General features: G+C 48.3%; 1 protein-coding gene across 2 annotated transcripts; it reads left to right on the plus strand.

Annotated features, from left to right (window-relative positions):
• The first annotated feature begins 737 nt into the window (after nucleotides 1–737).
• Nucleotides 738–11,793, plus strand: LOC136725890 (VIP36-like protein). Of its 2 annotated transcripts, XM_066697483.1 has the most exons (9): nucleotides 738–951; nucleotides 1,873–1,991; nucleotides 2,140–2,257; nucleotides 4,498–4,580; nucleotides 7,389–7,421; nucleotides 8,115–8,276; nucleotides 8,395–8,509; nucleotides 8,947–9,066; nucleotides 9,201–11,793. In XM_066697483.1, the coding sequence occupies exons 1-9, from the start codon at nucleotides 750–752 to the stop codon at nucleotides 9,341–9,343; spliced, it is 1,095 nt and encodes a 364-aa protein (XP_066553580.1). In that variant the 5' UTR covers nucleotides 738–749; the 3' UTR covers nucleotides 9,344–11,793. The 2 variants fall into 2 exon arrangements, with proteins under 2 accessions (XP_066553580.1, XP_066553581.1); XM_066697484.1 differs by lacking the exon at nucleotides 7,389–7,421.
• Nucleotides 11,794–12,092: the final 299 nt, after the last annotated feature.

Genomic DNA, 12,092 nt, shown 5'->3' on the forward strand with positions numbered 1-12,092 from the left:
ACCATTTATAATATATAGAGAATATAAAGGAAATGATAAAAGTAAATTTTCCCATTACACAACTAAAATTAAGCAAAAGCTGTTCAGATGGAGAGACTTGGGAGCAGTAGTTGCTCCTCTCTCTAATACCACCGTCACCATTCTAGGAAGATGTCTATTCCCTGCATTGCTTTGGGTTATAGTATAGTAGTCAGCAGCAACAATAACAAAATTAATAATAATAATAATAATAATAATAATAATAATAATAATAAAATATGCATTATTCTTATTTTTACTTAGCCTTAAATCCATACGTAAATGCATAAGCTGTAAAATTAAGTTGTATAATTAACTATGTGCAATAAAAATATATAATTTAGTCATATCATAAGTGTTACGTTAAGGCACGCTGTGCTGCCTGTCCTCAGTCTCTTGAGCATCTTTCTCCGGACACTGCTACGGGATCGGACCACGGCCGCTGCTTTCGGGAGCGGGGCAGGATTTTAGGAACACGTTTGATTTGCAGCTGGCTTGACCAATAATCTAAGCGGAACGGTTGAAAGGCGCGGCGGTTGGGATGGCGTTGCCTTTAACCAATAATATGCTGCTATCCACCTGTCAGTATTGCGCGAAGGGGCGGGGCTCGGGAAAGGTAGACATTTGAGTGGCAGTTCTCGTTGACCAATAAGATGAATCCCGAAAAGGAACTCAGCCGCTCACAGAGGTGGTGGGCGGGGAAAGGCGTGTCCACGGGAGGGAGGAGCAAAATGGCTGCCACCATGAACGAGAAAGATCTAGTCAGGGTTCATAATGGATTTTTCGATTTAATCTCATATCAAAACATGATCAAAAATATCTCCCTCGCGTTTTTCTTCTTCCTTCTGACGGCGAGCCGGAGCCGGGGGGACGAGGGCCATGAGATGGAGGAGTTCCTGAAGAGGGAGCATTCCTTGATCAAACCGTACCAAGGTAAAGTCCACCGGTAGAAAGCAGTCTGGGCAAGGGGCCGGCGGATCGATAATGTCGGGTCTTTTTACACATCGCACATCTGTGTCATCTGTCTCATTCAGCACATGGGGCAGCAGCGCTAAATGTAATCGATTTGAAGTGGACTGTTATTAAATCGTCGCAAATGAATACACCTGTTGTATCTCGCCGTGCTTCCCCGCAGGGATATAGCGTTACATGGCCAGTCCTGGCTGTGAACGCACGCCGGAGAGCCGCCCCGACCCGCCTGGGTTGCGTAACGACGCGGCTGTGAGCACCGCCGTACTGCTGGAGTCAGGCGCAGGCGCACCAGCTCACTTGCTTATTAAATGCGGGTATCTAAAGAACATTGCGCTTTTGTTATTTAATTATCTCCTGTCGTTTCATTTTAATTTGTACTTTTAAATAAATGGCTTCCAAATGCAGCATATTTAAAGTATGTGTAGTAGGAGTGAATTTTTATTGCTTTGCACAAAAAACAACGTGTCAACGAGGGGAGATCAAAGTCCAGCAATACTGCAGCACCCCCTAGCAGATGAAACCCGCAGCACCAGCTTCTCCGGCCCTAGAAGGGTGTCAGTGCAAGAAGCTGCTTTAAATTGAGAGTGGATTTTGTATTCATGCGTCTACATATATATATATATATATATATATATATATATATATATATATATATATATTCTATTCATGGTGTCTAGGTAAGAGGTGTACAGCCCTGGCCCCCAAGAGTCGCAGTACTGTGTCATCTAAATTCCAGCAATTTGAAAGGAGCCCTCACTGACTTAGTTTTTTGCCCACTGACCCTAAGGACTGTCTCTGCAGGGCCAGGATGGGAGACCCTGGCCAAAAAAGCGGGTCACTGATTCCTGTGTTTCCTGTGTGTTTGTATGCGTCTGTGTGTAGGTGTCGGCTCCGCCAGCTCCTCCCACTGGGACCTGATGGGGAATGCCATGGTAACCACAGAACAAGTGCGCCTCACCCAGGACATGCAGAGCAAGCAGGGGGCCGTGTGGAGCCGCATCGTGAGTAACTACCCCCACTCACCCCCGACTGAGAGAATCTCGCTGACTGAAAATCTGTAGGTGTGTCAGGCTAATGGGTACCTGTTTGTTGATTGACTTTCTCTCTGTCTTTCTCTCTCTCCTTCCTTCTCTTTCTCCCTCTCTGTAGCCGTGTCACCTGAAGGACTGGGAGCTGCAGGTGCACTTCAAGATCCATGGCCAGGGCAAGAAGAACCTGAATGGGGACGGGCTGGCGGTGTGGTACACCAAGGAGCGCATGCAGTCAGGTACAGACTCTATTGCCCCGCTAATCGCTACAGGAACCCCCAGCCCCCAGCGTTCACTTCCCCGGACGACTTCTTGTCCCATTTGATTGTTTTTTTTAAATCCAAGCGACGCTGTTGGCTGTGTGAGTCCAGCTACTCTCTGTTAAATGGAGGCAGCGAAAGCGTTTCTACAGTCCCACCTGTCTCGCTCACCGCCATGCAGACATACCTAAGCCTGCTATCTGGCACTTGTTGAGGATGAAGTGACATTAATAACTTGACTGTTTTGTTTGTCAAGTCCTCTACAGATTTGTCCAGATTTAGTCTTGTTTGACAACCCCCCCCCCACCAAGTGGAACATGTGAAATAAGACTTTATAGTGCATTGCAATAGTATTCACCCCTCTTGGCATTTTTCCTATTTTGTTGCATTACAACCTGTAATTTAAATGGATTTTTATTTGGATTTCATGAAATGGACATACACAAAATAGTCCAAATTGGTGAAGTGAAATGAAAAAATAACGTGCATATGTATTCACCCCCTTTGCTATGAAGGCCCTAAATCAGATCTGGTGCAACCAGTTACCTTCAGAAGTCACATAATTAGTTGAATAAAGTCCACCTGTGTGCAATCTAAGTGTCACATGATGTCGGTATGTATACACCTGTTCTGAAAGGCCCCAGAGTCTGCAACACCACCAAGCAAGCAGCACCATGAAGACAAAGGAGCTCTCCAAACAGGTCAGGGACAAAGTAGTGGAGAAGTACAGATCAGGGTTGGGTTATAAAAAAAATATCCAAAACTTTAAACATCCCGCGGAGCACTATTAAATCCATTATTAAAAAACTGAAAGAATATGGCACCACAACAGACCTGCCAAGAGAGGGCCGCCCACCAAAACTCACAGACCAGGCAAGGAGGGCATTGATCACAGAGGCAACAAAGAGACCAAAGATAACCCTGATGGAGCTGCAAAGCACCACAGTGGAGATTGGAGTAACTGTCCATAGGACCACTTTAAGCCGTACACTCCACAGAACTGGGCTTTACAGAAGAGTGGCCAGAAAAAAGCCATTGCTTAAAGAAAAAAATAAGCAAACACGTTTGCTGTTCGCCAAAAGGCATGTGGGAGACTCCCCAAACATATGGAAGAAGGTACTCTGGTCAGATGAGACTAAAATTTAGCTTTTTGGCCATCAAGGAAAACACTATGTCTGGCGCAAACCCAACACCTCTCATCACCCCGAGAACACCATCCACACAGTGAAGCATGGTGGTGGCAGCGTCATGCTGTGGGGTTGTTTTTCATCGGCAGGGACTGGGAAACTGGTCAGAACTGAAGGAATGATGGATGGCGCTAAATACACAGAAATTCTTGAGGGAAACCTGTTTCAGTCTCCCAGAGATTTGAGACTGGGACGGAGGTTCACCTCCTGCAGGACAATGATCCTAAGCATACTGCTAAAGAAACACTCGAGTGGTTTAAGGGGAAACATTTAAATGTCTTGGAATGGCCTAGTCAAAGCCCAGACCAAGCTTATAGAGACATACCCCAAGAGACTTGCAGCTGTAATTGCTGCAAAAAGTGGCTCTACAAAGTATTGTCTTTGGGGGGTGAATAGTTATGCACGCTCACGTTTTCTGTTTTTTGTCTTATTTCTTGTTTGTTTCACAATGAAAAATATTTTGCATCTTCAAAGTGGTAGGCATGTTGTGTAAATCAAATTATACAAACCCCCAACAAATCCATTTTAATTCCAGGTTGTAAGGCAACAAAACAGGAAAAATGCTAAGGGGGGTGAATACTTTCGCAAGGCACTGTATTTGAATACTAAGAAGGGGACCAGAAGTCAGCCTGGGAAGTTCTGTATGCTGGGAACCTTGGTGTCACACAAAGGCCCTGGAACAACAGAGCTTAGGAGTATAAGTAAGGGGAACCACAAACTATAGGAGTCTGCATGTAGCCCACATCACCCCTGGGCCCCTGAGCACTTTCCTTTGAGAGCTGAAGCCTCCTGTGCTCTTTTGAAATCGTGTACGCAAGCCTGCCCTCTTCAGCAGCTTTACAGCAGGAGGTAACATTGCTCAGGGTGGCAGTCTACAAAAGCACTTTAGAGATGCAAGGTGGTCAGCACTGCATCATGTGTAATGTTTGGGTGTGAGACTGTATATATTTTAGTTTTTTTATGGAGAGGGTGTTCGAGCCTCTGGGGAGCTGTGAGGCTGTTGCTCAGTGCTGGCTGTGTGTCTCTCTGCAGGGCCAGTGTTTGGCAATATGGACTTCTTCACGGGCCTGGGGTTGTTTGTGGACACATACCCCAACGAGGAGAAGCAGCAGGAGGTACGGCGCCTTGGGCACAGCGGCAGATGCAGTGGGCACAGGCTGCCACACCCAGGCACGCTGCGGTGTGGCGGACGCCAGCGCTGCACAGGAGATCTGGCCTCTGCAGTAGCTGGCTTTCCGTGGGCATCTGTTACTTCAGAGTCTCCCCTTCAGACCAGGGTGACGATGGCAGGTTGGGGCCAAGTACGGAGAGTGAATCGAGGTCAACTTTGCAGCTAGCGAGTTTCCAGGCCGCATTCCGTTGCCCTTGGGTGCTTCTAAAAAAACAGCAGCTCCCCCCACAGCTGCAAAAGATAATAAGGATTCACTCTCAGCATCCATCCTGGTGCCCATTAGAGTGGCATTAAGGCAGCCATTGCAGAGGCAGGCCCTTGTGCACAGACTTGGTGAGCACCCTGAGTCGGGGTCTCAGACCACAGCTGGACGAGCCCCAGCAAACAGATTTGTTTTTCTGGTTCCTGGTTGTGTCTGTGCTGTTCTAATCTAATTGCCTGTGTGTGTATATGGAAATCAGAAAGACAGACAGCTTTAGTACAGTTTTTAGCCCACCAAGGTAGAGGGAGCAGGCGGGGAATGGGCTGATGCTGCAGAGCCGTCTCTCGCCTGTGCGCTGACTGACCTCAGACTGACTGCCACTCCTGGCTCGGCTCCAGCTGTGGTTCATTTGAGACTGACCTGTGAAAGGGAATACGATGTGATACTATTGCCAGGAAAGATAGATAAAAAATGCATGCATGCAAAAAAAAAAAAAGTGTTTCAGATTGAAAATATGAAGATGAGGATTTGTTTAGATTTCCCCCGTCATAAGAAATAAACCGAAGACAATTACATGTTGCTTCAGAGTTCACATGCTATTAGAGAATAGTATAAACATTGTCACTGTACCTCTGCTAGGGAGTGACTGATAACCCAACCTGTAAGTGCTACAGTGAGGGGAAAAAAGTATTTGATCCCCTGCTGATTTTGTACGTTTGCCCACTGACAAAGAAATGATCAGTCTATAATTTTAATGGTAGGTGTATTTTAACAGTGAGAGACAGAATAACAACAAAAAAGTCTAGAAAAACGCATTTCAAAAAAGTTATAAATTGATTTGCATGTTAATGAGGGAAATAAGTATTCGACCCCTTCGACTTAGTACTTGGTGGCAAAACCCTTGTTGGCAATCACAGAGGTCAGACGTTTCTTGTAGTTGGCCACCAGGTTTGCACACATCTCAGGAGGGATTTTGTCCCACTCCTCTTTGCAGATCCTCTCCAAGTCATTAGGGTTTCGAGGCTGACGTTTGGCAACTCGAACCTTCAGCTCCCTCCACAGATTTTCTATGGGATTAAGGTCTGGAGACTGGCTAGGCCACTCCAGGACCTTAATGTGCTTCTTCTTGAGCCACTCCTTTGTTGCCTTGGCTGTATGTTTTGGGTCATTGTCATGCTGGAATACCCATCCACGACCCATTTTCAATGCCCTGGCTGAGGGAAGGAGGTTCTCACCCAAGATTTGACGGTACATGGCCCCGTCCATCGCCCCTTTGATGCGGTGCAGTTGTCCTGTCCCCTTAGCAGAAAAACACCCCCAAAGCATAATGTTTCTACCTCCATGTTTGACGGTGGGGATGGTGTTCTTGGGGTCATTCCTCCTCCTGGAAACACAGCGAGTAGAGTTGATGCCAAAGAGCTCGATTTTGGTCTCATCTGACCACAACACTTTCACCCAGTTCTCCTCTGAATCATTCAGATGTTCATTGGCAAACTTCAGACGGGCCTGTACATGTGCTTTCTTGAGCAGGGGGACCTTGCAGGCGCTGCAGGATTTCAGTCCTTCACGGCGTAGTGTGTTACCAATTGTTTTCTTGGTGACTATGGTCCCAGCTGCCTTGAGATCATTAACAAGATCCTCCCGTGTAGTTCTGGGCTGATTCCTCACCGTTCTCATGATCATTGAAACTCCACGAGGTGAGATCTTGCATGGAGCCCCAGACCGAGGGAGACTGACAGTTATTTTGTGTTTCTTCCATTTGCGAATAATCGCACCAACTGTTGTCACCTTCTCACCAAGCTGCTTGGCGATGGTCTTGTAGCCCATTCCAGCCTTGTGTAGGTCTACAATCTTGTCCCTGACATCCTTGGACAGCTCTTTGGTCTTGGCCATGGTGGAGAGTTTGGAATGTGATTGATTGATTGCTTCTGTGGACAGGTGTCTTTTATACAGGTAACGAGCTGAGATTAGGAGCACTCCCTTTAAGAGAGTGCTCCTAATCTCAGCTCGTTACCTGTATAAAAGACACCTGGGAGCCAGAAATCTTGCTGATTGATAGGGGATCAAATACTTATTTCCCTCATTAACATGCAAATCAATTTATAACTTTTTTGAAATGTGTTTTTCTGGATTTTGTTGTTGTTATTCTGTCTCTCGCTGTTAAAATACACCTACCATTAAAATTATAGACTGATAATTTCTTTGTCAGTGGGCAAACGTACAAAATGAGCAGGGGATCAAATACTTTTTTCCCTCACTGTATATATATTGCGTTGCGTTATATTACATTGCCTGTGTGTGTGCAATGCAATGCCTGTGCACAGTGTCAGTGTGCAGATGGTGATGAATACAAGACAGATGTTCAGTAAGAGCTGTGATTGACCCAGCTGGGTCTTAAATGGATCCTAGAAAACCTCTAAGGAAAAGACCTCTGCCATAGCATCTGATGGGGAGTTGCCTGCTGCTCTCAGTGCCAGGTGTTTAAAGGGCCCGTCTTGTGCTGTGCCCCTCTTGTTTTTGTTTTGTTTGCACCAATCTTCATGGAGACAGGCGCAGAAGAAGAGGTACACCCCCCGCACGCAGGTACCCCACTTGTGAACAACCCCTCCCCCCTCCATCTTCCATCACCGGAGCATGCAGCCCTTAGTGGTCGTAGGGCCGAGCCACAGCGGCTCCGGCGTGGGTTCGCTGGCCTGTGGTGTTTTGTGTTGTGGTGTCTTCTGGTTGTGGCATTTTGGCCCTGGTTGAATCAAAACCCGGACCTACAGCCCATCCCAGAAAAAAAAAAAGAAGATTGCGACATTCTGTGTGCGCCAGGGCTTTACTCAGGCCTACCAGGTTAATCCGTTTATAGTGGATTTTTATTTCTTCTTTCTTCGGATTTAGGTTTGTGTTTCGATTCAACCCAGGTGATTTATTTAGTTGTTGTTGTCGTCTTTCTTTTTTCCTTTCTCTCTCCCAGAAGTCTGGGAAAGCTATTCAGTCTGTGGAGGTCAGTGAGCTCAGAAACCAGCAGAGCCACTGCACCTGCCAGTCACCCCCCAGACCCCACCCTGTGGGGGGCAGACTGCTCCCTGATTGGATCCCTTGCCCTTCCTTTTCTATTGCACAGCTATGGCCAAGCGTTGCGTGTTAACCCTGCGCTTGGCTGTGACTGTCCGCCTGTCTGCCGCATGCTCTGTGGTGTCCTGTGATCAGAACAGTTATCCTGTACTGTAGATGTTAACATCCTCTCTATTGCTCTGTTCCCCCCTCTCCCACCCCCCCCCCCCTCAGCGTATCTTCCCCTACGTGTCGGCGATGGTGGGGAACGGCACGGTGAGCTACGACCACGAGCGCGACGGCCGGCCCACGGAGCTGGGGGGCTGCACCGCGCTGGTCAGAAACCTCAACCATGACACCTTCCTGGTGGTGCGATACGTGCGCCGTAGACTGACCGTGAGTCTCACCATCACACTCCCTCTCACACACTCGCTGACACTCCCGCACTGACTGACTGATTCAGTCTCCCTGACACACACACAGTCGCTCACCGTACCTCTCTCCCTCTCTGCAGGTGATGATTGACATTGATGGGAAGCACGAGTGGCGGGACTGTCTGGACCTCCCGGGGGTGTGGCTGCCGCAGGGGTATTACTTTGGGGCATCGGCCATCACTGGAGACCTGTCAGGTATGGAGAGGGCGTCTCCTGGGGTCTGGCCTCTGAACTTGGTGCTAGTGCCCTCCTGCCTCCCTGTGGACACCAGCTGGTTGCTCTATCAGATGCACTGTTACTGTTTTCAGAAGTTGGGGAGGGCGGGGGATGGGAGGGCAGTTAGTGGGCGGCCGCCAAGGGATGAGAATAGCCCGTCCCTGGGAAGACATGCCCATTCTATATTTAGAGGCATCATTCTGCGAAGGCCGGGGGATCGAGCAACCTTGCAGCACGGCGACACTCGCAGCCCCCGGCATCCGGTGTATCAACTGCCTCCTTTTCTCTTCTTGGTGAAGGCAGCTCTCTCCCTCTCTTCCCCCTCTCTTCCCCCTCTCTCACACCCCAGAGCGAATCTCTATCCCTCTCTGTATATTCCCCTGCCCTAATCTCCAGCCCTCTGTCTCTCTCTGTAGATAACCACGACCTGATTTCTCTGAAGCTGTACCAGCTGACTGTGATGCGCACCGCTGAGGAAGAGAAGCAGGAAGAGGAGGTGACTGTGCCCAGGGTGGACAACATGGCCCTGTTCATCGGTGAGACACACACACACACACTGACCCAGCATGGACCCGCTCGTGGGGGTCAGTTTAACATGTGCCGTCCTCACTATGCCCATTTCTCTCTCTCTCCCTGATGTACCCCCCTCCCCCCCTGCTCTCTCTGACAGAGGACGAGCGTGACGAGCCGATGAGTGGAGTGACGGTGTTCTTCATCGTCCTGTTCTCGCTGCTGGGCTCCATCATGCTGGCTGTCATCGCTGTCATCGTCTACCAGAAGTGGAAAGAGAACAGCCGCAAGCGCTTCTACTGAACACAGAGAGAGACAGAGACAGAGACCCCTCCCCTCCCCTCCACACACACACCACAGAGAGAGTCATCACTGCAGTGAGCGAGAGATCGCATTCTTCACCACTGGACTGACACAGACCGTCAACTCCATAACCACTGATTTCAGCCAGACTGTCACCTCCATAACCGCTGAACTCTCACTGCAGAATAAACCTGTGTAAGCCCCGGTCCGAGAGAGAGCGAGAGACATTAACCACTACACCAACAGGCTGGATCTCCCACACATACCATCTCCGCAGTGACGGAGCAGGGAGCGAGAGACACGGGAGGAACTGACAGGAGGAACGATCTGATCTCCAGATGAGCCCTCCCTCACCTCCACACTGGAGAGAGAGAGAGAGAGAGAGAGAGAGAGAGAGAGAGAGCAGGGGAGGAGTGTTCACCTACAGAAGGGATTTTTTCTCACCCTCTCTTTCCTGCCCCCTTTCCCACAAGTGCATTTGAAGTCTTGCTTGCAAAAATAACTACGAAATGGAGTGCGAGAGCACGTTTCTCCTCCTGTCTTCACCCGCTGGCGTTTCCGTTAACATACACTGGATGGGGGAGGGGGGGCTGAAGTCATATGGGTGGAGACCGGAGTGGAAACGCGTGCCCGGCCTGGCCTGGGCGGGGTCCTCTCGTCTTGGCTGGCATGACGGTCCGAGGCTGGGCTCTCAGGAAGTGACTCTCGCAGAGCCGTATTGACCGCCCCCGGGGTACTGTCCTTCAGACGTCAGCCACAAGGACGGGTGTCTAATCATTGTGTTTGTCTCCGTCTCTGGCCCCGTGCCCTAGCTCACAGGTGCAGCTTGGCACGCACTTGGGCACGGGAAGGGACTCAATCCGATACAGATCATGGATGAGTCATACTGTTATAGAAATAACCTTTTTAATTTCTATTTGTCTGCCTCGAAACCTCCGCCAATCCAAACCCTCGTGTTTGTCATTATTCATGTTGATGTGTAATGGGTTGAATTGGGTGAAATTTAAGGGCTTTTGTGTCTGGTGATATTTTCTATTATAATTTCAGTGATAGTGTTTTTCTTCTACAGCTACACATACAACCAGATCCCCACTGGAGAAACCTGCTTATTACACAGGTCCCTCCTTTTTGTTTTGTCCTCAGTATTTAGTTGAGCGATGATCCTCCAAGCTCTGTCAGTTAGAAGGGTTTGATATTCATGTGTACCTTCGTCCTCCACTGCTGTACTGTGAATGCGGTGTTGTTTTATCGCCATCGATTTATCCACACTGAGAATCCGAGCCGGCGCCCCAGGGTGCCTCTTGCCGCGTCTCACTGCTGTTGCAAGGCTGCCTGTGAAATGATGTATTGAAATGTCTTGGTTATAAATGTTTGCTTCTTTTTTAATCATGTCTGATAGATAGCAGTCTTTCTCTGCCATTTTAAAATCCAACTAGGACTGTCTTACTGTGTGTGGGCCTGCCTGTGTTTGTGTCTTTGTATACTTGTTGTTTTTTGTAAATTTCCAGCTGCTTTGTTCTGCAGTATAAGGAATTCAAGCCCATCAGTCTTCTGCTATAAAGGTCTTGTGCCATACAGCCCTGGCTGCCTTATGGGTCTGAAGAAGCTATAGATCGCTCAGGACTGAGCCTGGGTGTCTGCCTCCTGTGATATTGTTTTTAGGATTTAAAATATCTATAACTATCAAAATAAGTGGCACACACTGTTTTCTTGTTTTTTCATCCCTTGGATTAATGTTGAAGTGCTTATACTATTACATGTGGAATGCTGTCAGGAATGCACCTTGAATGTTTGTTTTGTTTGTCAGATGCAAAGTAAGGAAATCATGTGATTTAATTCAGCCTGTATTTCTAAAGAAAAAAAAAAAAGCAACCCTCCAACACCTGCCCCAGTCCCTGCCATGACCTCCTGTCCGTCTCACTGCACGTCAGCCACACGGGTCCAGGTTTTAATGGGCGTTAAAATCAAATGGCCAGAGCCTTTCAAAAGCCACAGTCCAGTGGAAGAGGGTGGCTCAAATATGTTTTTTATTTTATATTTTTAACAAGATGACTGGAAGGAACTTTTGGGCTTTGCTGAGACGGACAGACAAGCCGCCAGATTAATTGACAGGTGATATCTCCGCTTTCCTGTTGCCAGTTTGTTTGCAGCAGAACAGCTAAGTTTAGGGCTTGGAGTTGGTTCCCAGGGTTTGAGCCAGTCTGATTCACTTTGCCTTGGCGGTTACCTACACCACGTTCAGCAGGGAAGGGGGCTCTTTATCCATACCCCCTACCGTGCCCATACGCTGTGAAATTCTGTAATCATTGCACTGACGTGTTTTCTCTTTCCACCCTGGTCTGAAAGTCTGTTCCAGCGTGTCATCAGTACAGTGAGTGTGCACACACAGATGACTGGCTCCTTGCTCTAGTCCCCTCCCCCACAGAATAAAAGTTGGGATATCTTTTTAATTTGTGTTTTTTGCTGTTTTATCATTTCCCCCACCCCCCTCTTCTCTCCCCTGTAAATATAGGCTGGTTTGGAATAACTGCCTGATGCAAGACAACCCCCCCTTTTGACCCAAATCAAATCCTATTCAGTTGTACAGAGGAATGGCTGGTTGACAAGCTGCCAATGCAAGGTGAGGAATCGGCACAGGGATGCGAAGGGATACAGCCGGGGAGTGCACGGGCCAGCGAGGGGGACAGCGACATTTGGCCTCGGATGGGTGTAGTGCAGATGAACTCTGATTTTCTCACGGACAACACTG

The sequence above is a fragment of the Amia ocellicauda genome, unplaced genomic scaffold, assembly GCF_036373705.1.
Source record: "Amia ocellicauda isolate fAmiCal2 unplaced genomic scaffold, fAmiCal2.hap1 HAP1_SCAFFOLD_228, whole genome shotgun sequence".
Taxonomy (NCBI): Eukaryota; Metazoa; Chordata; class Actinopteri; order Amiiformes; family Amiidae; genus Amia; species Amia ocellicauda.